The sequence below is a fragment of the Penicillium daleae genome (assembly GCF_028827525.1).
Source record: "Penicillium daleae strain IBT 16125 chromosome Unknown utg000004l_segment0_segment0, whole genome shotgun sequence".
Taxonomy (NCBI): Eukaryota; Fungi; Ascomycota; class Eurotiomycetes; order Eurotiales; family Aspergillaceae; genus Penicillium; species Penicillium daleae.
The window spans coordinates 1,734,654-1,757,668 of record NW_026623152.1 but is presented as its reverse complement, the minus strand read 5'-3'; the positions used below and the strand labels follow the sequence as shown (position 1 = coordinate 1,757,668).

The following is a 23,015-nucleotide window of genomic DNA, read 5'->3' as shown; positions in this document are numbered from 1 at the left end:
CCACAAAATAGTGCAGGATGTTACCCACAAGTTTTCATTTCTCCAGTTTCTGCTTCATTGAACAATAATAATCATGCGGGGTGGATTCGATGGCTCGGCGGCTCGGCAAAATCCACCTGCACTTATGCCGTGAACCCCGCCCACTTCATGCAAGATATGAGATCACCGTCGTAGCTTCGAAGACCGGAGTTGAAAATCTTATTCTTCTGTTACATCATACGCTATAACAATATCCTGACACGGCCGCTATGGGTGCTCACAGAGAGATCACCATTCTTACAAAAGTTCCCGCAACAGGAACCTTCAAGGTACAAGCGTTAGCAACTGAAACTGCCGCTAAGGCTTCTGAGATTCTTCAAAATAACCATGACAACTATCATATCTATATCCATGATCTGGGACTCCACAGTAAGGAGAACACTCTCCTTCGTTGGTCGTGATGTTTGCTGATGACCACGGGGGTCAGATCACATTCTCCATCATATACTTGCTCTTTATGCGCTAGGAGGAACAGCTGCACAGCTCGATCGGGCATATAAACTTGCAATGGACTCGCAACGCCCGACACGCCGACCAGATACACAGCGCGTGCAAGATTTTCAAGATCCAGCCAAGTTCAAGCAATACTTGGGACAAGGCAAATACTACGATGACTATTTCGCCTTTTTTCAGAATGAAATTAGCAAGGATGGGGTACCTAACACTGTTAACAAATACCTTTTCGAAGGTGATGATAGAGCGGAGGAAATGCTGCGCCGGTTCTTCAGTGGTCAGTGAGCGCGAAACGAGAAATTTTGCCCCGAGTCCATATGCCGTACTTATTTATCCTCAGGGTTCCTTCACTCGCCAATCCATTTCGGATATGCTATCGAGTTTGACCAACCCCTTATCATGGCTGAGGCATTGGCTTTAACAGCCGTCCATGACTCCTACTTTGGTGAGGTCTTGACTGCCATTGAGACCACTTCCAGGGCATCGGGTGGTAACGAGAGCCTTATTAGCCTGCAACGAGAGATATACTCCAATAAGAAACTCCGACAGACAATGACGTATGAACATGGAGTTTTTCAGATTCGAGACGGCCTGTTGGCACACGCAAAAGACGAGTTCATAGAACTACTAGGCCGCTGGAAAGTGACACCCGAGAGCTTGAAGGAGAAGACTGCTGAATGTCTTAATTCAACAGGTATTAATCTCCTGAAAAACTTCATCAGAACATACTTTGATATCTGACATTCAAACAGTCTACTGGACATCGCTAGCCCAGCGACCTGAAAAGCAGATTCGGTTTGATTTTTTCCTCATGCATTCCATTACCGCTGGATCTCTCTGGCCGGTGATCAATAGTGCCCCATGGATTTCTACCGAGTCAAAGTGCAGGCTTTTGGAATGGAAAGGCCGGGCCGATTTGATTCTTTACTGTCAGACCGGAGCGCCGTCCCCGAGACCGGAAGAGCTAGTTACCTACCAGCCACATCTTCCATCTGGATGGGACGAGGTCTTCCGGCGAGCCTGCGAGTATGAGGACGATGGTCATCTAGCGAAACTAATCAGAGGAGTGGCCACAACCGCTCAACTGAGCAAAGAGTATTCCCATAAAGTAAGCTTCATGCTTAAGAGCGACGAAGAATTTCTCAAGATTGCGCATATGGGTAAGCCATCTCAGTCAGCTCTTTCCGCCGCCAGCTTTTAACCATCCAGCCACTAGTCATTGACTCTGCCGAACAATTCAACCGAGAGTCAGCAGAGCAGGAGAGTGAAATGATTTGCGCCAAATACAAACATGCGAGCTTGATGTCAACCGAGATTCAACGAGTGACTGCACGCTGGCCTCGACATGTGGGGTTTGAACAGGCCTGGTTCCATGTGCCCTCCAGAAAGTTGAACCAGGCGGCGCATCTTTAACTAATTGTGGCGGACTCGAAAGGGAAATGGAACACTACGACTGCGTAAAGAAACCCAAGTCATGCCCAGGCCTAGCTAGGTAGTTGTAGAGGACAATCGTCATATCACGAAGAAGAATCCGTTTGTTTTGATTTGCTCCCCACGCTTCATCCCCGCATGGCATCCCACGCTTCTACTCCACTCGGCACCGTCGTATGAAGATGCCCATCCACCGCGAAGAATGTAACGCTGCCATTCAGGAACCGTGCGTATCTCTGGGCATCAATCCCTATATGAGATCATGGAAATGCCTCCGGCGGACAATCACCGACGTGCACATTTGTCATGAGGTTATCAACAATTGCACTTGCCACGGTCGCTTCGGCCCTGCAGACTCTGCCCCCAGTTGAGTGGGATCGGCAGGACTCCTACTCAGACAGTTCCCATGAATTTTCTCTCAAGAAAGCCGAACATGTCATCTACCTCCAGGACGAATTTGCTCACTGGAGAGATCAAGATGGCCTTACGTTGATCCCACCCTCTGCGTTAGATTTTGCCCGCACGCTTCGTGAAGATCTCGAGGAGATCACCGACTCTTCATGGCATATTGAAACAGTTAACCAGCCTCCAAAGAAAGCTTCGGGGATTTTTCTGAGTCGATCTCACGCACCTTCTCGTTTCACATATGAAGACGGATCGACGAGCGAGGAGGGCTATGAATTGATTGTCGAAAACAATCGCGTGTCGATCCAGGGATCGGGCGCCCGAGGAATGTGGTGGGGGACGCGAACGCTGCTACAACAACTCGCGTTAAGCCCTCATGCCTCTGTTCCTGTAGGTCGAGTGAGGGATGCGCCAGCCTATGCGACCCGAGGATTTATGCTGGATGCAGGACGAAAGTGGTATTCCTTAGACTATCTTAAGGATCTCTGCACCTACGCCTCGTTCTTCAAGCTCTCCGAGTTCCACTACCATGCGACCGACAATTATCCGCTCAGTCGAGGCCCCAATGTTTCATGGAATGAGGTGTACTCGCAATTTGCTCTTCGACCAGACAACCCAGCTCTTCTGCCTCTTGTACAGCGAGAAAATGAGACTTTGTCGCGTGCCGACTTTGAAGACTTTCAAAGCCACTGCGCTGCTCGGGGAGTGACAGTCATTCCTGAGATCGAAAGCCCCGGTCATTGTCTTTCCATCACCAAATGGAGACCGGATCTGGCTTTGGAGTCCCGCGATCTTCTGAATCTCTCTCATCCAGATACTGTGCCCTTGGTGAAATCCATATGGTCAGAGTTCCTGCCATGGTTCCAGACGAAAGAGGTGCATATCGGGGCTGATGAGTATGATTCGACGTTGGCGAACGACTACATCGAATTTGTGAATGAAATGTCTCAATTCATCCGTGAAACTTCTGGAAAGGGGATTCGCATCTGGGGAACTTATGAGCCGTCCGATACTCTTTCGATCGACAACAACATCACCATCCAGCACTGGCAGTATGGGCAATCAGACCCCGTGATGCTAGCCCAGGATGGTTATCAAATCATCAATTCCGAGGATTGGTGGGCTTACATGTCCTTGAAGAACAACCATGTTCCTATATCTCCGGCGCCTTACCCGCAATTCTTCAATAACAGTCGAGTGTTGAACTTTGCCGACAAAGAAGGATGGCAGTGGACCCCGCAACTATTCAACCCCGTCAACATAACAGAACAGCCTGAGCAGAAGGCGGTCCGTGGATCGATCCTTGCCGCTTGGAACGACAATGGACCTGACGCAACGACTCAGTTGGAATCATACTACGCCATTCGAAACGGAATTCCTGTGGTTGCCTCTCGCGCTTGGACTGGCAGCCGAGGACCACGACTCGATGAAGCTGGCCTCGAAGACACAATCGAGATCTTGGTTCCCAACGCAGTAGGAGAGAATCTTGATCGGCAACTCAAATTGAAGAAGAACTCACGGGCTCCTTTGATCTCTTGGACGAAACCGCGCTCAGACCCCCCACAGGGGCAGTTTTCCCTGGGGTATGGTAGCAAGGGAATGAACTATACTTTGCAATTGAGTGTTGCAGGCCCCTTCACTCTCGAATCAAACGATACAATTCTCTCTCTTTCTGATGCCGGCCAATTGACATTCACCTCTGATGGCTGGCCGTATCCGCTTCGTTCCGTTGCTGAGGCGGACGGATTTGACCCAGCTGCGATTGGCAGGATTTGGGTGAATGCTACCAGCTCGACCCATGAAGTTGTCCAAGTGCCTCGGAACTGCAAAATTACCATCACATCCGACGCATTCACTGGAAGCCGGGTGTGGGTGGATGATCGATTTGTAGGACGATTCGAGGTTTTTGTGTACGGTGGGAAGAATCAGGCCTTTTCTTGGAGCCAGATGGCCTTTGTGGCACCATTGGATGTCATTACAGGAACTGGACTTGAAAAGATTGTGCTGCATTAAGAGAAGACTACTTTCCACATCACATCACTGTTGATGCGGTGTCTCATTCACGAACTGAATAACATTAGACAGTATTTGGTCACCGTATCATCGCGGAGACGCCCATGCCCAAACAGCATTTCATGTTTCTTCATCCTTGATGTGTTTGAATTTAGAGACTACTGCTAGTGACTTCTGTGTACGCAGATTTCCGCTAATGAGAGCAAGATTGACATTCATTGTCCAGCTAAGACTGCGAAACATAAACCTCAACATCCTTCTCTCATTCCGGCATCTGTCGTCGGTCCATGGATCTTAAGCACGGGACTTCTCAAGTTGCCGGATTGCCCGTTAGGATTTGCAAGCAACGACCTAAGCTAAATACGGGTCATCGTGATCTAGTATCGTGATCTCACAGTTCCGTAGGATATCCCATTGAACTCTAAATCAAAGAGCAACGATGCGGATGTGGGAGTCAAAACCAATTGGTAATCGATTCTGTAGTACGCTTTGCCCTTGGAGTTATGATGTATTTCAAACAGGTCTTTCGGTATCTCGCTTAGATCGGCCTCTAGCTCACAAAGTTTGGACACAGCTAGCACATCTGATGTCAGTATCATGAAGCGGTGCTCTGAGTGATGTGTAAGCCTTACTGGTGTTCACCGTTTTTGGCGCCCGTTCTGCTAGGCAGAATTGCAGCTTGTCCGTGAAAAGCAGGCGGCTATGGGTGGGAACAGCACGGTAAAACTCGAGTTTTATCGGCTGGTCCTCTGCAATTGAATCTCCCTGGGCCGTAAACATAAGATGTTAAACATAATTGAGGTCAAGGAGCTAAGAGGTGCAGACCTTGTTGATATACCAATTCATTTGGTCATAAACCTTCCAAGCTTCCTCCAGCTCACACCACACAGGCTTCTGTTCCGAGCCGTGTATCTTCTCATTGTAGATTTTGACACATGATACACCGTAGTGGCATCTGGCCTTCCTATTGTCTACCTGATTCCCGTCCAAGCCTCGATAAACCGCTCCACTACTTTTGTTAGGCCACTGCCATTTGTCCTGGAAGTAATGGATACCTTACCGGACCACTGCAGACCACCTGTTTGAGATGAAGTGGGTTCAGTTTCAAAATAAAGGAATAAAAGAAGAAATCAAAATAAAATGTCCTGGAAAAGGGATGAATACACTCACGCGTTCTGTGGTTGCATAACTTGAACACCCGTAGACGCCTCTTGCAATCGCTTGAAGAGACACTCAGATGCGCCAAGGCCTCCAACGAGAACAATTGCCTGATCAATGTCAGCAAAAGTCAGATGTGCTAGATAATGGGCTAGATGCCTTGGTGGAATTCCCTGTCTCCTTCACTCTGAGACGCTGATCTGTTACTAAATCCTCGATTTTTTGTATGATCGGGTGGAAAATGCCCTCCACATCATTGCTGTTATCTTGATTAGAGACGCATCTCGATTTTATGGCTTCTGGCATACCTGTCCATGTGGAGAAAGCCGCCTTCCAGGTTTATGTTTGGAATATCCGGAATTCCCGGAATTGGAACGCAATAGCCCACATCAGCAAAATCTTCAGAGTCTAGAGTTCCTTGATAGTTAGGTTTGATATAATCCTGCCAATGCTTTAGTGCAAAGCTTCGTGCTGTGTGAGGCAGCCGTTTGTATGTTTCCTCTCCTATCCTGCTGGACAGAAATTCTTCAAATCGTTGATCCAGAATCACAGAGCCACAAATCGCCCCTGAGAATATTAGTGCTTGCAACCGAAACTAGGGACTCCATTTAACTATACCGGTTCCCTCTGTTATTTCTCCCAGTCTCAAGGGCTCTGTTTGATTGATACGGTATGTGATAAGGTCCTAGAGGTTGTAAATTCACCGTCGGCTCTATTTTAAGAGAATGAAGATTCTGGAACATACCACAGTCCCTCCTCCAGCGTCACACGCGATGACGCAATCGCCCTCCTGACATTTCAAAAATAATTAGGATTGTTTCAGAAAGATTTGTAAGTAAAGACGTACAGCGATAGTGTTCGGCTGGATTGTCCGAATTGCATAGACAGCCGCTGCCTCGGGCTCTGAAACTAGAAACAAGTTGTTTTTTGGTATGTTTCCCAGGCATGCTGCTTGAATTGTGGCATCTTTTGCCTTATCTGACCATACAGCCGGAACCGTCATCACGAATTCAAGGTTCATTGCCTGTAGTGCACTCCCGAATCGATTCTTGAGGATATTTTTCACATGGGCCACCAGCATCCCTACATACTCACCAGATGCAGTGATTACGGACTTTTTCATGGCTTTCAAAGGTGTTTCAGCATCCTTTGACGGACTGTAGCGGTACGTTGGATTTTCATCGAGTAGAAGTTTGACCCCATTGATCGATTTCCAGGGTTCGTCGACTTGATAGCCCCATCGAATCTTTCCGTTGCGATAATGGAATACAGTGGGAACTTTCTGCGATGTATCTTGTTGTCATCAGTAACTTGGGTCGGGTTTGTTGATCCTGTGTTTGGGCAACTCTACTGTTTCCACCCCCCGGCCATGTTTGGATAACTTCAAGATCATCGAGACCGTTCTCGAGGCCCCAAGCCACACTAGTATCGTTAGCCTTCTCTTAAATATACACGAATATGGATCGCAGATAGATACTGTCTCACCCACTGAAGGTTGTTCCAAAGTCTATCCCAATCACGATCCTCGGCATTCCTTCGGGCCCCATTTTCGCGTATGGCTGAGACTGATATTCTCTGAGTAGTCGGATCTTAGTTGAGAAAAAGAAAGCTCTTGCAAGATATGAGAAATTGAAAGACAAGCTCGGGCTCAAGTCTAGGATATTTTTCTAACGTCCACCTCAGCGCGTAATCGATGTCTTCCCGAAGCCGAAAGGTAGTGTGATGACGATGGGTCTCGGAACAATTTTAGAATCGAAACATCGGCCAAAAGATATCACTGAATGAACCAGTGGTTTGAGAAATTTCTCTTTTTCCGCAGCTTATTTGATGAGCAGAATGGAATTATTTGGAATGCTGCGTGGTTGGGACTCTTCAAGTCAGGGTCATGAAGTGCCTGTCGCGGCCTCAAAAACATCGAACGAGCCTACTTCCGACGGTAATTAGCTCCCGCAGCTCCAGATTTTACAACATGCTAAAAAGAACTCTTAGATTTCGAATATCAGGATGATATCCTTACAGAGATTCAATATCTTCACCGAGAAAATCAAAGCCTGAAGGAGAGGGTTGAAATTGCCGAAGAAACTGCCAAAGTCGCCCAAAGGGCTAAAACAATTGCGGAAGAAATGCTTCGACGACAGAACAAGCGGCTAAAAGAGAAGTGCACCACGGCAGAAAATGCACTCAAAGATAATGCGCAGATTTTACATAAGCTTTCCGAGCTCCAGAAGTGGACTGAATGCATTGACGACGGTGATGCCATCGAAGGGATGCGCAGGCTTTTCCAGAGATTCGAAGGCTGGGCCAATAGGCATTTCAACCAAGCATCATCGCATTCGGCGCATCTGACAAGCCACACTAGCTGGGAGAGAGCCTTACCTGATTACAACGGTTCACCTCCGACAGTTCATGCAATCCAGGCAGCCATATCTGAGCAGATCTTCAATGGAATATTTTCTCGCTTTATGGTTGCACCCAGAAAGATTCTGGGACAATATTTTCTCCGATATCGACACAGAAGTCTCCAGATCGTGTAGGTTGACCCTTTCGCTTCAAAATATCACCCAAATAGGGACCTTCCGCTGACAACACTAGTTCCGCCGCATGTTTGGCAACACTGGCGTTCTTCCACCAGCCTTGCACTCGTATCTATTGCAAGAGAAGCACTTGAAGATACGTGCGACCAGGTCGCACGGAACATAGGTGAACGATTTGGTTTCTATACGCTCACAAATTTGGGAGACAGGAGAAATGAACTAAGAGAGTTGCTTATACAATGCATGGAGTTCAAATTGAGACTCGAGCGTCAGGGATGCCGATATTTCTTCCGTTGGAGCTACCCATGTTCACTTTTTGACGAGGAGCAAATGAGGAGTCTGACTGGAGTTTCTTCGGCGAGATCAATGGTTTTCCGAAGTATCTGGCCAATGCTCTGCAAAGGCAACGCTAAGATATGGACCGTCGTGGAGAAGGAAGTGGTTCAACTGACCAATGATGCGAACTCTGGACTTGTTTCTGCAACTGACCTCCCCATGGAGTTTTCCAGTCTTTCCCTTTGAGCCGGAAGTGATTAATTTCTATTGATGTTTCCGGTGTTCAGAATAGCTTTATTGATGACTTGGTTCTATTTAGCTAAGGAAGAAGCGACAGAGTAGGAATTGAATCAAAAATTGCTCATCATGTCCTAGACACCGTCGACAAAGCCATCACCTCCTGCCTCTGTATCCACCTTCATAGAGTCCATCAGGCCGCATACCTCAAATAATTTTCGTGGTCCAAGACCATCAGGTGTTCCGACTACTCCCTCAGTCTTCAGGCGTTCCAAAGCCGAACGGATCCCCATGTAGGCCGGTGCAAGAGATGCAAATGAGAATATCATGATCCGGAATCCCATCTCTTCTGCCTCCTTGGTGGTAATGACAGGGGTGGCACCATTTTCTACCATGTTAAGGAGCAGAGGCCAAGGAGCAAGGTCTTGAACTGCCTGACGTGCCTGTTCCTTTGACGTAAACCCTTCCAGAAGACCCACATCAGCTCCAATGTCTCTCGCGGCTTTCAAGCGGGCGATGCATTCCTCATAGCCGTGTTGTTGGAGGGCATCGGTTCTTGCTATGAGGACAATATCCGAGTGCAGACGGTCTTTCGTCAGCTTGGCCGCCCGAATACGCGTCAGGTACTCTTCTCGGCCAACAACCTTCTTTCCAGCAAGGTGGCCACAGCGTTTGTTCTGGATCTGGTCTTCGATGTGGAAACCAGCTACACCAGCCTGAATGTACTGCTGAACCGATTTGGACACCATCAATGGACCTATCATAAAATATGTCAGCCACGCGTCCAGCTCTGACGGGGCCCTTCTAAGCGTACCTCCATAACCGGTATCCATGTCTGCAATGAGGGGAGGGCCAAAGGGGTCAAGATTGGCAATCATCTCCGCATTGGTTCGCATATCATGAAGCTGGGCTAGACCCAGATCCGCCATTCCTAGTCGTGAAGCAGTTGTTCCAGCACCAGTCTGATGAGGTCAGTCATGGCCAAAAGCCAGGTAAAGCCGATCGAGTACGGCAGGACATACCATATACATCCCCTTGAAGCCCAGCTCCATAGCGATTCGAGCTGACAGGCCATCATAAACTCCAGGACAGACTATGAGGTCCTTGGAATCTTTCAGCATTCGCCGCAGCTTAGATGCAGCAGGAATGACATAGAGAGAGACACTGGGCTCATGGCGCATCCCATTGACCTCATAGAAGCCATCCTTCTCCACGGTAATAGTGATTGTCATGTTGCCGACGGTAGTACGACGGCGGGGAAAGACAGAAAAGTTTGTGTGATTGTAATTTGGAAGATGATCCAGTTTGGATTCAAATATCTGTGTTCACTACTTATAGTTCAAGGGTTTCCCATCCGGAATAACATGATACGATCGTCAGATAAATTTGAATGCTCATGAATAATCACGATTCGCAGGTTCCACGTTGATCACGAAGAAAAGGGCTTAGGTCTCTTGGGAATGCAACATCTCACCATGCGCCAAGACAGAAATTGATCATTCGCTCATTCTTAGGTCGTACTGACTTGGAAGTGAAGCATACATGGCCTCATAGCCCAGATGATTTCTTGCCAGTAATCGGAGGCGCGAAGACCGCTAAGGAGATATTGAGAAGATACTCATTCCCGATAAGATCTCGCCATTTACGGCACGGATCGAAGAAAGTCCTGTCAACACCGAGTCCGGATAACGGAATCGCGGCCCAAGCGGACAAACGCAGCACGAGTAGCATGGGCTGGGCAAGGCAGAAAAGAGGCAATTGACCACGAAGTATACAAGCAAGATAATCAATCTGAAAACGCCGGTGACGGTAAATGCATATGCAGCTGCGCATGAGTTGTATTCTCACTTGCATCTGCAAAATCCTAGCAGGGGTTGAAGGGGCAGTGCTCGAGAGCGATATAAGTCTTGGCCGGCGATTCGATCATTCAACCCTGGTTCGCCAAGCCTCTTCCGCAGTTCATTTCTCGGGTGATCAGCAGCCACATCAGCCGTGAGAGAGCAACGGTGAGATAACCTCACATTTGGTGGGGAAGTTCGTCTGCGAAATCGAAACCTGGACTTTGCTCTGATGACACAAGCTCAACGGACATTGAGCTGTCGTTCACGCCTCATATCTGATGGTCCATGAGGGCAGCAGCAGAAGGGCGATAGCCTGAGCTAGGAGACCCGAGTTTCACAGATAAAAAGCGTCGTGACACAACTCCGCTGCGTAGTGGATCTCGGGGAAAGACCAGATACGGCGCCAAGCGGCTCGGCGTCACCGACGAATTCCCCCGAGACCTTCTTGGCGCTCCAAGAAGACCACATTCATCCGGCGTGCAAGACAAAGCCTCCGGTCCAGGCGGTGGGTCAAGCACTCCGCTCACTGCCCAGGCTGCTGCCGAAAAATGATCTCCCGAAGCGTATACGTTGGCTATCGCTAGTCGGTCGTTTCGGGCGGACATCCGTGTCCATGCCCAGCCTTGCTCACCTTGGAAGCCAGCCTCCATGGGGTTTGTTTTACCTTGCTCCTCAGGCCAAGAATAACATGCATCCCCGAGCTGAAGAAAGAGGAGTTCCAGAAATGGGTGAAAGTGGATTGCCCGAAAAGAGGACACGATCAAACGGACTGACAGAGAGGGGAGGTCCCATGCCTGGCGTTTTCACATATCCCGGCGACTTTCTGGCCCCCGTGGGAACAAGAGCGAGCTGTCTTCCGCCACCCTCACTGCCTCGGTGTCATTGTACCTCTCTGCTTTGTTTCACTTGCGATGGAACACCACGAGAAAGCTTTTCCTGGGTTATCCAGGTTTTTGGGGGAGTGAGGTCGATCCACGCCGTGCAGAGCTGTTGTTGTTTACCTGCTGCCTGACATCGGGTCTGGTGGATAGTACAATATACAAGGGTGCGAGCATCGTCTTCACGTCTTGTATTGGAAGTCCAGGCCAATTGAACTGACTCGAGCAGCCTACAACACTTTCGTGTCGATGCAAACTGGTATGAATTCGACGTTCACCCAATCGAACCATCGATGATTGTTAGTGTAGAGATGCTGATGTACCGTGACTCCTTGCATTGTAGGGAACACTATCTTCGTGGGACTGGGAGCTTCGAATCAAAATCCGCGTCCATTCGGATGGGCACGTTCCTTGACCTCAATCGGGTGTTTTGTGATCGGCTGCTTCCTGTTCGCGCGGCTCAATCGCATCATCGGTGCCCAGCGTCGTGGATGCCTGATGCTCTCTTTCCTCATCCAAGCCAGTATCATCGTTATCACTGCGGCCCTTGTTCACGGAGGCGTTGTGTCGAGTGCTCTCGACGATGATGATGCATCACAGTCTACCACTCGGTGGGATCAAGAAGTGCCGATCGTGCTTCTCAGCCTTCAGTCAGCAGGGCAAATCGTGGCCAGCCGCGCCCTGGGGTTCAACGAGATCCCGACCGTTGTCATCACTAGTCTCCTCTGCGATCTGATGTCGGATCCAAAGCTGTTTTTTCTGCGGAACGAAAAGCGGGACCGGCGGGTGATAGCGTTCGTTCTGACGCTGGTAGGTGCCATTGTCGGTGGTTGGGTCACCAAAGCCACCGAAGACATCGCTCCAATCCTTTGGCTGTCTGCGGGAATCAAATTCATTGTGGCATTTTCATGGGGATTCTGGAAGACTAAGACTTGATTTTTGGAGTAGCTGGAGACGCTGAAGTCGAATAATTCCAGAGGAGTGAGAGTGAGAGTGAACGTGGCTGCGCGTGTTGGTTGGGGCATATTATGGCCTGATCTGTCAGGCAGAAAACTAGCCTCAACATCCAGCCATCAAGTTGAAGATGGTGGTTGGTCTTTGAATAAAACTTGCTCAATATCATTTTCACGTGCACGTCACTTAGCGGATATTTCCATGAAGCCAGGATTCCCGATCACACCCCTATTGACTCTTGACTCAAATCATCGGAACTGTCTTTCCAGCTCCAATCACACGATGTTCTTGACTCTGAGTCCATCTCCACTCGCTCGGAACGCAACGCGGAATTTGCGCGCGGGCCCGCGCTGGTTCCCCGCAGCGATTCCGATCTCCGATCAGCCTTCAAAAAGCAGTGACTGCCATTCGAAACGGCTAACTATTCTTTTGATAATTAAATTGTGTATGGAGTGGTGCCAGAAGATTGGCTCCTAGCTATTTCATAATCATCGCTCTTTTCGTTCAGAATGTCTTCCTCATTGACTATTGTTGGAGTGCAGGGCCGTCAAGTCACAGGTGATCTTTTACTCTCTTATGCGAATACAAGTACAATCAGTTTCGGCACTAACACATGAGGACATCTTACAGTTCCTTCCGGTCTCTTTATTCATAATGAATTTGTCCCATCCGTGACGGGACAAACATTGCGCGTGGAGAATCCCTCGACGGGCGAAGACCTCGGAACCATCTCGGCTGCTGCCAAAGAGGACATTGACAAGGCAGTCGAGTCAGCCAAGGCTGGTCTGCAAGCCTGGAAAGCAGTTCCTGGACCTGCCAAAGGTCATTTCCTTCTGAAGTTGGCCGATCTGATTGAGCGTGATGCCCAGGATCTTGCATCGCTGGAGGCTGTGGATGCCGGAGTCCTCTATACGGACTCTATGGGCATGAACATTCCACAGTCACTTGGCTGTCTTCGCTACTATGCTGGCTGGGCCGACAAGGTCGATGGAAAAGTGCTCGATATGGACGGTGGCATTGCATACACCCATCGTGAGCCACTGGGTGTGTGTGCTGCAATCGTACCGTGGAATGCCCCTCTGTAAGCTACTTCGCCTTTGTTTTTGGCGATTTCTCTGATAACCATGCGAAGACGCTAACATTGGCTCCCGTGCCTGGTTATAGAATGATTACAATTTGGAAGCTAGCCCCGGCTTTAGCGACGGGCAATGTCCTAATCATCAAAAGTTCTGAGATGTCACCGCTTTATGCTCAGCGATTAGCACAGCTCGTAAAGGAAGCGGGGATTCCGGCCGGCGTTGTAAACATTGTGACTGGCGAGGGTGCCAGCGCTGGCCAGGCCCTGTCTGAACATATGGAGGTGCGCAAGGTCGCATTCACTGGTAGTGCAGTCGCAGGTCGTAAGATCTTGCAGGCTGCGTCGCGAACCAACTTGAAGAAGGTGAGCTTGGAGCTGGGAGGTAAAGGCCCGTCGATTGTATTCGACGATTGCGATCTCGAAAACGCCCTACTCTGGACGCGCATTGGCATCACCGCCAACAACGGACAGATCTGTGCGGCCGGATCGCGCATCTATGTTCAGGATACCATTTACGATCGCTTTGTGGAAGCGTATAAGAAGGCCGCCGCCAGCGCACCGACTGTTGCTGGCAATCCGTTGGATCCCGCGACCACAAAGGGCCCCGTGGTGAACTGCGCCCAGCATCAGAAGATTTTGGATTATATTCGACAGGGTAAGGAGTCTGGGGCCCAGTTGCTATTCGGAGGGGAAAGAATTGGCGACAAGGGGTACTTTGTTCAGAACACAGCCTTTGTGGATGTGGCAGACGATGCGACGATTATGCGCGAGGAGATTTTCGGTCCTGTTGCAGTGAGTCCAGACTTAATTCGTTCCTTTATTCAGATTATACTAATACAAAAGACAGAGCATCGCCAAGTTCTCCACGGAGGAAGAGGTCATCGCCAAAGCCAACGACTCTCATCACGGTCTGAGTGCTGCCCTATTCACCAACGATATCAACCGGGCTCACCGTGTTACAAAGGCACTCGAGTCTGGTCAGGTAACGGTGAATGCATGGGCGATGCTCAGTCCCAATGTTCCATTCGGTGGAGTGAAGGAGAGTGGGTTCGGACGCGATATGGGTGAAGATGCCTTGGAAGGCTGGACAACGGTCAAGGCAGTCAAGTATCATATTCTTCCTCGTCTGTAGGCGGCATCCATGCATACTTTGATATGTACAATTTTGCTTTCGTCTCTTCTTGAATGATTTCCAATGTGACTCCCGTTCGTCATACTATATCTTTGGCGGTTTTGAGGGCTCCATCTGCGAGGTATAAATCTCAGGCTCAACATGTAGTGCCTCTGGAGGACGTCTCTTCAATTTCGCTACTCGAGGATTCATCATCTAGTACTATTATCGATATTCGACAATCATCAATCTGCCATCAATTTTACTTCGCCAAGTCTCCTCCCGTAGACAGAGGAATGGGATGCATCTTGTGGAAGACATTGTTCGGGTCGTACTTGGCCTTGACGGATTGAAGACGAGCCAAGTTCTCACCGTAGATATTATTGACGACGGAGTCGCCCGCTGGTACAAGTCAATATTGGCCGCAATAACACCACTCTCCAGCAAAACAGAAGAACTTACGTTCGGCGTAGTTGATATACTGAGGCACATCGTTTCCACCTTGCAGGTCTTTCTTCCTCGCCTCTAGCTCAGCTTTCCATTTGGCCTGAACCCCACGCGCCCAGGTACGATGTTCCAAATCTTTCGATGAGTCGGTCCAGCGCATATACAGAATACCATTCTGTGTCATATTGCGACTTGCAAATGCAGTGGTCGATAGAGACCTCTCGCAGATCTTGCGCATATCGATGAACTCAAGAATAATGGCGGAGGGCATCAAGTCGGTATTGCTCTGGAGCTTAGCCATAAACTCCTCGAATACACTTCGCATAAAGTGGGGATCCAGAGGGGGCGCGTAGAAAATGCCCTTGAAGGCCTTGCGATCGCCATACGTGGCTTGGGGATTCTGCAGCGTGTTCACCACCGAGTAAGGGATCATGTCCACAGTGTTGAGAAGTGGCTCTAAAGCCAAAAATCCGGCAAAGCGATCCTGTCCCTCTTCGCGAGTGCCGTTGTAAAAACAGATCACGATAATCATCGGGCCCGACCCATCGGGTGCTTGCGCGAAGATGCACATCGCTCCTGACCGAGAATCCGGATTCGCCAAAGTGCCGTTCAACTGCTCAATAACCTTCTCGAGTTTGTCCGGGGAAAATCCAAGGATTCCCGAATAGACAAGTGGACTCTGGTCGTATGCCTGGTAGGTAAACTCCACGACGACGCCGAAATTGTATCCTGCGCCTCGCAATCCCCAGAATAAGTCGGGATGCTCAGTCGCAGAGGCAGTTACCAAGCTACCATCGGCTAGAACCACTCTCGCCGACCGAAGATTATCAATGGTGAGGCCATATTGCCCACTGAGCCAGCCATAACCCCCGCCAAGGGTCAGACCGCCGATGCCAGTGTGATTCACCGTTCCTCCAACAGTCGCCAGACCGTGAGCAGCCCCAGCCTCGTCGACTTCTTTCCAGGTCGCACCACCCTGGGCCGTGATGGTCTTGCTGGAGACGTCCACGGAGACATGGGTCATGCGTGACAGATCAATAACCAAGCCACCCTCACTCGAGCTGGTTCCCGCTGTCGAATGGCCGCCGCCCTTCACAGCAAGGTTCACGGAGTGCTCTTGTGCCCATAGGAGCGCAGCTTGAATGTCTGCGACGTCCACTGGTTGAACCACGACTCCCTGGAAGCTGTTAGCGAATTCCATACAACCCGAGGGTCCCTCTGCCATACTGCCTCCTTCCTCCCCGTATCAGACCATCGAATAAGACTGTCTTGGTATCCTTCCGAGTCTGGAGTAAGAACAGTTGCGGTCGTCAGTCGACTACGAAGAGTCTCGATTGTTGAGGGGCTGATTCCTGTCATGTTGCACCTCGCAATGTTGGAAGAAATGGTGGGGAAGGATGTTTCGAGCAACCCCGCTACCTCGGTGTTGTATTTCAAGGCTGGGCGAGAATGGAATGGGTCCTCAATACTCACTGCGATTAGTTTATTTGTTATCACGCCGGCTCGTCAGCTCGTTAGCTGGTTGGGTTCCTTCCGTCTGGTTACCCCAAAATGGCGGGGCATCGGACTCCACTGCGGTGATCGGGCGACCAGAGGGAATGGGAGAGTTGCACGGCGTACTTGGTGCGTTGAGTGGTTACCCAGGACTGATATCGGAACCACGCATGTTGTACAATAATTTGCATCCATCTCCGCTTCGGTGTTTGTGATTTTTTTGCTTTGCTCTTTCGGTACATAAGGATATACAATCAATGTTCAGACCTGTGGGTAGGCAATGAATTCCTGTCTTCGGAGAACGCCCTACAGATAGCTAACCTCGGCTTTCATCCTACATGCTCAACAAATATGCCCACTGATGCTATTTGAAAACTTCAAATCACGTCACTGTCTACTTCAAAACCTGCTGGGAATACTTCGCGTACAACTCGGGGTACCAACGTCGGCCCACGTCAGGGTGGCTGAGGATGCGATTCCTCAAGTGTGCCTCGCCAAACTAAACCATGGTGAGCCTACCAAGATAAAATTTGATGGGTTGGAGGAAGGTATCATAACTCACGCAAGAGTATAGAGGAGATAGGAATTCACTGGGAACGTCCACTGCTCGTTTTTTCCGGTCGTCGGACGCGGGAATGCGTTGCACAATGTGGGCAGCGGACTCCTGGAGCTCCTTCAGTGTCAAGTCCAGGCGGACGCCCAAGAAATAGGGAATGCTATATCGCGTGCGGGAAGTTGGTGCCTGTGAAGGTGAATTCGTTAGCATTTCTTTCCCTCTTTCCAAACGGTTGGTCCACGAGTGCAGAGCCTCCTTACAATGACGCGATGGGTGGTGGCAGCACACACTCCACCAGTAATGGCCTCAAATCCCTGCTGAATATTAACCACCAAACTGCCCTCAATAGGAGGAACGTCAATCCATTCGCCATTCTTATTCAAGACTTGCAATCCACCAGTATTGTCCTGGGAGAGGAAGGTAAACAGGCCCGCAGAGTCCTTGTGAGGACCGACACCTTGAGAGTTCGGTGCCGACCGAGGATACTTGACAAACTTCAGTCGGCTCATGTTGCCTTTGAAGTCATCAAAGGTGTCGGCTGGAAGAGCCAGGCTTTCTGCCACGAGATGGACGAATCTCTGGGCTAGCTCGTCAATTTTGGCAATGTATTCCTCCACCAGCGCTTGCGCGCCAGGGGAATCAGGGTACTGGATCACTAGTCAACAACTGAAACAGCCGAGGACTATCCGACTTTGAATTCATGGAGAATTTACCTGGTTGGGGCCTTCAAGACGTTGCCAGAATGGATCTTGATTCGTCCATTCCTTCATGCCAGGGGTCCCAAAGTCATATTGCTAGAAAGTTTTAATCTCCGCATTCGTTGATAAATATTAAAAAGGGAATCTCGAATGGTGAACGGTTACGTACTTCCCTAATATCTGTCTTGGCTGCGGTGGTCTCAGCTCCAAGACGAGTGTAGCCCAGGAAAGAAGGAGAGTGTATCATATTGCACTGCTCCTTGGTCTCGTCAGACAAATCGAACAGCCGCGGAATCTCATCATGCGTGCGGCGTATCAGATCCTATTCCTCAGTCAGTCCTTGTCCATGAATTTCAAACTTAGGTGAGTTGCCAACCTCCAGCCCTGTATTTGTCAAGTACAAGAATCCTACCACAAATATTGCCTCTCGAAGCTTGGCCAGTTCATCGCCTCTTGTAGAAGGGTCGTTCAGACGAGAGTAATCCACTTGAGGCACTGATGAGAATGTCCCCGACATTTCGATCTCTTCGGCCTGCGTCACAATATACCTGGCTCAGCGAGCTCGTGCCAAGGATTAAGCTTATACGCGTCTAGAGGGTTGTGGTGGTGGAATGGTATCAAATTGCCGTGGCAGGGTCACTCTTGAAGGAGGAGTGTCGCCGGTGGAAGTTGGTGACTCGTTCCCCCGCAGATGCCGAGGTGATGTCGTGATTGTTTCCCCACAAATGCCACTATTACTCAGCCACATTCACGACTTGAGTTACATTATAGTCTACTCTGCACGTTTCGAAGACGGATACATTTCTAGAACCCACTGCATAACCCAAATCTGACCATGGAAAGGTATGGACTACATGTCAATAGGCGTGGAGAAAAGAGCATCACCTATGTTTAGGTTCTTCCATCTGCTCATCGTCATAGAGGATAAGGGTACAGAGAAGGTACGCTGAATATCCACACAAGCTCTCGTATAACCATCTTTGTCTTTTAATATACGATCAGGCTCCCACCATAGCTTTTGAAGTGAGGCTTTTGTAGCCTCTTGATATAGCACGAGGGTATGGTAGAATTATGCCATCAGTGGAGCAACTCCACAAGCCAAATTGTCTTCCTTTCCAATTTAGTAAAGGTCTTCATCCCGAGTCATGACAAGAACAGTCGTGAAACGGGCCCAAGAACGATGATGTCAACGAGCATATAAGTAAGGTATATCGATTGATGGAAATAGCCCTGCACAGTCCCCCCTTTCATCTTCCGTGCCAAGATCTTCCGCGACGTGATGAAACCCCAGTAGTCTTGGCATTGCTGCATATGTATGCACCCCAGAACCGAGAGCCTCTGCGGAGTCATTTGTGGAAGTTTTGATTTTTCCTTTTGACGATCATTTCTTGTCATTTGATCATACATACCACTTCGTAATTAAGCTCATATGATGACTGTTGCATGGTGAATTGTTTTCCCACAAGACCTATGTGAGGAGGGGCTTGCACATATGTTTTTGATGCCAAGGCCATGGTACTGCGGACGCATGCTAGGGAGCGTCTGCATTGATGCAAATTCTCGGCACTGTGAAGTTGATACAATTTTTGTCGGAGAATTATGATGACCTAGTCCACCTATATCCTTTGTTCCGTGAGCTAACCTGGAGGAATTGCCGCCGAGAAGATATTCCATCCACTCTGACAGAGCGGTCCACTATAACCGGATCTAGTATAGAAGTTCTCCTGAGCTTCTGATGTGTATAAAACCGACTAGAGCTCCTCAGTTCTAGACTAGAGCAAATTCCTCAGACTCTTCAGAAATTCACACTCCAGCTATCAGATCATCGTTTCCAACTCTCTTACAATGGCTCCCACCAAATGGATCACTGCGGTGCTGGCAGGCTGCCTTTCCGGTTCTGTTCTTGCAGCTCCGACTGCAACCAGTGACAACCAGATCGTCAAGCGCGCAAGCATTAACGACGTGAGTGACAGTCTTGTTGATATAGCCTGGCTTTGCATCTTTTGGACAATACCACTGACATACGAGAATTAGGCGGCTACCGGTTACGCCAGCGAGAATGGGGGCACTACTGGCGGTGCTGGTGGTACTACGACGACCGTCTCCTCATACGCAGCCTTCACGGCCGCAGTTGCGGGAGATGCCAAGAAGGTTGTGGTTGTCAGTGGCACCATCACCCAGACTGCCGATCAAGCTCGTGTGGGCAGCAACACCAGCATCATCGGTAAGGACTCGAGTGCGAAGCTGGTGAATTTTGGCATGTGAGTACCATCCCCCTTTTCGGACCTCATATGGGGGTTTAATTTACTTACCATATGTCTAGTCTTGTCAAGGAGGCCTCCAACGTCATCATTCGCAACCTTGGCATCTCCAAGGTGCTGGCTGACAACGGAGATGCTATCGGCATTCGTGGGTTTCTATCCTATCACCCACTATGATAAAAATTCGCCACTAATGTCTTTCAGAATACTCCAACAATGTCTGGGTGGACCACTGCGACGTGTCATCCGACAGAGATCATGACAAGGACTACTACGATGGTCTGATTGACGTGAGTAGTATTCAGCAGAGTCCTAATGATCAGTCATGAGCAACGTAGACTGAGAATCTTTTAGATCACCCACGCAGCTGACTACGTCACGGTCTCCAACACCTACCTCCACGACCACTGGAAGGCCTCGTTGATCGGTCACTCGGACAACAACGGCGACGAGGACACCGGGCATCTGCACGTTACCCAGAACAACAACTACTGGTACAACATCAACTCCCGGACTCCCTCAATTCGCTTTGGCACTGGTCACATCTACAACAGCTACTTTGACAGCGTCAACGACGGAATCAATACTCGTGACGGTGCCCAAGTCCTTGTCCAGTCCAACACCTTCGTTGGCTCCAGCAAGCCTCTCTACTCTACCGATGACGGCTATGCTGTCGCCAATGACAATGACTTCGGTGATGGCGAGAACACTGCTGAGGCCGGAACCTTGACATCTGTGCCCTACTCCTACACTCTTGTCGGATCCGGAAACGTCAAGAGTGCTGTTATCGGTACTGCTGGTCAGACTCTGAGCTTCTAAGGGCTCTAATCGCACAATAGGTTGCCTGCGTAGGGACATATTGGGGTTTTGGGAACATGTTGAGTGCAGAATTAGGATTTACCGGAATGTGATTTCTGTAACTTTCGAAAATCTACGTTATTTCCCGTAAGCCTGATATCAGCTCAATGTACTCTCTCTACGCGACCATGAAAGTGAAATGTACTGTCTCTTGGGGTAGAGTTAGAAACATCAGCCATGAGGCATAATCCCCGAATGAATTAATTACAGATATTACTTAGACCATTTTTTTCTAGGGTATCACGCCATAAGTCCGAAGCAGTTCACCACCCATGCAATCCATTCATACACCCCAACCGACCCAAGGAGATATCCCATCATAAATTTTCACTCATGCAGTACCCTCCTTTAGGAATGAATTCAACGACACCAAGTCCTCGCTTGGGGTTGGTGTCGGAAGCAAAATCTTGGTAGCGTCAAACTCCCACGCACTCTCTCGTTCATCGCGGTGACTTCGAATGTGGAAGGGCATCATCCACTCTTTGAGCCGGCCTTCCAAAAATCCCATATCACGGTTTCTATCCCACATTCGACGGGATTCTATGAAGGCGCGGTTAATCGTTTCCCGACGGAGTCGCTCGTATGCATCGAAGACCTCTGTTAGAGGTTCCAAGCGGTAACGAGCCAGAATTCGAGCAAAGAGGATAGCATCGTCCAAGGCATATGCTGCTGACTCATCCCGAGGTGGCATCTAAATCATAAGTTAGTTACAGTCAGTACGGAGATTGTGACTCGTATTCTCGTCCCATGCCATCAGAGACTTACCGCATGTGCTGCATCGCCAAGCAGGATAACACGGTTCATACACCATATTCCCCCAGGCCGAACTTGATAGACCGGATAAAGCATCCAATCCGCTTCACTCTCCACCATCTCCCGAATGCAGGGCAGCGCAGATTTGGAGAACCGATCTCGCATCTCGTATCGCAAACCCCTCAGAATTCGATCCTTCGTCGCCCAGTCTTGACCTGGCTCAAGGCGATGATAGCTCAAATCGGCTTGATCAAATTGCACAATCGCAGCTGCAAATATTTGCTCATGGTCACGATCACAGAAGCTTGTCAACATCGAACCATGGCGTGAAATGTTCAACGCAGATGATCGGAAATGCATTGGGCTCGAGAGTGTGCTTGCGGGAATAGTAGCTTGCAAGAAAGATATGCCCGTATATTGAGACGTGCTATCAGGATCAACCCAGCGGGTTCGAACAGCGGAATGGACGCCATCACAGCCAATAACAAGATCTGCAATGACTTCCGATTGATCACTGAAATGGATAACGGCCTTGTCGCTAATTTCTTCACCACCAATCACTTTCTTTCCGAAGACAATATTGACATTGGGAGTCCTCTCTACCACCGCCATCAGGGCCACAGAGAGGATAATTCGCATCACGCGACGGCCTTTATATCCACCAAAGCCGTTGCCATTGTGATCAACAAAGTCAATTGAGCCAATTGAACGACTGGAGCGCATCGAGAAAAGTTCAACAGCTTCCACTTCGGCCCCACCCTCCGAGCCCATGCGGTCTAGCTCGTCCAGGACTCCTAGCTGTGCCAGGTGTCGCTGTGCGACGGGAGCTAAATTGATTGCACCGCCTGATGTAGATAAAATGTCATGTCGCTCATAGATTGTGATGTTGAGGTTGGGTACGAAGGGGGATAGCTCTCGTGAGAGAGCAAGCGCACAGGTAATGCCGGCAATACCTGCGCCAACTATGGCAATTTCGCGTGGTGGACTGGGCGGAAGGTCCATCATGGCTTTACTTTGCTTTCGTCAAATCTTCCAGGTTCAAGTTGGCCAAGATCTTGGGAGGGCCCAACAAGAGTCGCCTGAGCTGTAGCGACAGGGAGAAGTCGTGTTAGGCCGTCAACTGGACGTTCAAATAGTGAGATGATTTATATTTGGTGATTCAATGCACTTAATGGGCGTGGCTCTCCAGTGTCTCGTAATGGGAGGAAGGGGTTGACGCGATATATATAAAGTTCAATAACAGCTGTCAGGTCAGTTGCAAAATTTTCCGCTGGCCCAGACCACGTTAGACAAATTTGCACAAGGAACACGAGCGACACTTTGTTCATTCACGTAGAAATGACTCCATAATCACTCTACGCCAATCAATCAGCGACCAGACAACAATCAAGGTTTCCTCGGCCGGAAAGGCGATCGTTCGGCATTTGCCTCCTAAAAGCATGTTCCATGGAACTGGGTGGATCTGCCTGAGCGCGCAAGTCCGGAGTATTCTTGACGCACGGCCGGATCACGGAAAAGTATCAAAGAAAGTAATAAAGCC

The 23,015-nt window shown here is 49.3% G+C and overlaps 11 protein-coding genes across 11 annotated transcripts; 6 read left to right on the top strand and 5 right to left on the bottom strand.

Annotated features, from left to right (window-relative positions):
• Positions 1-546: 546 nt before the first annotated feature.
• Positions 547-1,905, top strand: N7458_004256 (questin oxidase family protein; the record flags this gene model as incomplete). Its single annotated transcript, XM_056907638.1, has 4 exons — positions 547-769; positions 833-1,186; positions 1,245-1,652; positions 1,709-1,905. The coding sequence occupies 4 exons, from the start codon at positions 547-549 to the stop codon at positions 1,903-1,905; spliced, it is 1,182 nt and encodes a 393-aa protein (XP_056768365.1).
• Positions 1,906-2,229: 324 nt separating this feature from the next.
• N7458_004255 (beta-N-acetylhexosaminidase) lies at positions 2,230-4,341 on the top strand (the record flags this gene model as incomplete). Its single annotated transcript, XM_056907637.1, has 1 exon — positions 2,230-4,341. One exon carries the CDS (start codon positions 2,230-2,232, stop codon positions 4,339-4,341), a length of 2,112 nt encoding a protein of 703 aa, XP_056768364.1.
• Positions 4,342-4,718: 377 nt separating this feature from the next.
• Positions 4,719-7,046, bottom strand: N7458_004254 (Hsp70 family protein; the record flags this gene model as incomplete). The annotated part of the gene is made up of 12 exons (XM_056907636.1): positions 4,719-4,915; positions 4,974-5,106; positions 5,167-5,350; positions 5,402-5,419; positions 5,512-5,609; positions 5,707-5,758; positions 5,808-6,066; positions 6,118-6,184; positions 6,245-6,289; positions 6,347-6,792; positions 6,851-6,921; positions 6,985-7,046. 12 exons carry the CDS (start codon positions 7,044-7,046, stop codon positions 4,719-4,721), a joined length of 1,632 nt encoding a protein of 543 aa, XP_056768363.1.
• Positions 7,047-7,335: 289 nt separating this feature from the next.
• On the top strand, positions 7,336-8,033 carry N7458_004253 (uncharacterized protein; the record flags this gene model as incomplete). The annotated part of the gene is made up of 2 exons (XM_056907635.1): positions 7,336-7,435; positions 7,489-8,033. The coding sequence occupies 2 exons, from the start codon at positions 7,336-7,338 to the stop codon at positions 8,031-8,033; spliced, it is 645 nt and encodes a 214-aa protein (XP_056768362.1).
• Positions 8,034-8,680: 647 nt separating this feature from the next.
• On the bottom strand, positions 8,681-9,778 carry N7458_004252 (isocitrate lyase/PEP mutase family protein; the record flags this gene model as incomplete). The annotated part of the gene is made up of 3 exons (XM_056907634.1): positions 8,681-9,303; positions 9,361-9,508; positions 9,569-9,778. The coding sequence occupies 3 exons, from the start codon at positions 9,776-9,778 to the stop codon at positions 8,681-8,683; spliced, it is 981 nt and encodes a 326-aa protein (XP_056768361.1).
• A 1,386-nt stretch (positions 9,779-11,164) lies between these two features.
• On the top strand, positions 11,165-12,201 carry N7458_004251 (YoaK family protein; the record flags this gene model as incomplete). Its single annotated transcript, XM_056907633.1, has 2 exons — positions 11,165-11,432; positions 11,609-12,201. Coding segments are annotated over 2 exons (861 nt in total), but the record flags the coding sequence as incomplete, so codon positions are not given.
• Positions 12,202-12,728: 527 nt separating this feature from the next.
• N7458_004250 (putative aldehyde dehydrogenase) lies at positions 12,729-14,429 on the top strand (the record flags this gene model as incomplete). Its single annotated transcript, XM_056907632.1, has 4 exons — positions 12,729-12,777; positions 12,850-13,300; positions 13,384-14,089; positions 14,145-14,429. The coding sequence occupies 4 exons, from the start codon at positions 12,729-12,731 to the stop codon at positions 14,427-14,429; spliced, it is 1,491 nt and encodes a 496-aa protein (XP_056768359.1).
• Positions 14,430-14,670: 241 nt separating this feature from the next.
• N7458_004249 (FAD-binding oxidoreductase) lies at positions 14,671-16,214 on the bottom strand (the record flags this gene model as incomplete). The annotated part of the gene is made up of 3 exons (XM_056907631.1): positions 14,671-14,810; positions 14,871-16,032; positions 16,083-16,214. 3 exons carry the CDS (start codon positions 16,212-16,214, stop codon positions 14,671-14,673), a joined length of 1,434 nt encoding a protein of 477 aa, XP_056768358.1.
• Positions 16,215-16,743: 529 nt separating this feature from the next.
• Positions 16,744-18,120, bottom strand: N7458_004248 (isopenicillin N synthase family dioxygenase; the record flags this gene model as incomplete). Its single annotated transcript, XM_056907630.1, has 6 exons — positions 16,744-16,848; positions 16,912-17,091; positions 17,166-17,552; positions 17,619-17,699; positions 17,773-17,925; positions 17,980-18,120. The coding sequence occupies 6 exons, from the start codon at positions 18,118-18,120 to the stop codon at positions 16,744-16,746; spliced, it is 1,047 nt and encodes a 348-aa protein (XP_056768357.1).
• Positions 18,121-19,448: 1,328 nt separating this feature from the next.
• On the top strand, positions 19,449-20,683 carry N7458_004247 (pectate lyase family protein; the record flags this gene model as incomplete). Its single annotated transcript, XM_056907629.1, has 5 exons — positions 19,449-19,565; positions 19,638-19,864; positions 19,927-20,012; positions 20,069-20,154; positions 20,219-20,683. 5 exons carry the CDS (start codon positions 19,449-19,451, stop codon positions 20,681-20,683), a joined length of 981 nt encoding a protein of 326 aa, XP_056768356.1.
• A 370-nt stretch (positions 20,684-21,053) lies between these two features.
• On the bottom strand, positions 21,054-22,477 carry N7458_004246 (FAD-dependent oxidoreductase; the record flags this gene model as incomplete). The annotated part of the gene is made up of 2 exons (XM_056907628.1): positions 21,054-21,413; positions 21,488-22,477. 2 exons carry the CDS (start codon positions 22,475-22,477, stop codon positions 21,054-21,056), a joined length of 1,350 nt encoding a protein of 449 aa, XP_056768355.1.
• Positions 22,478-23,015: the final 538 nt, after the last annotated feature.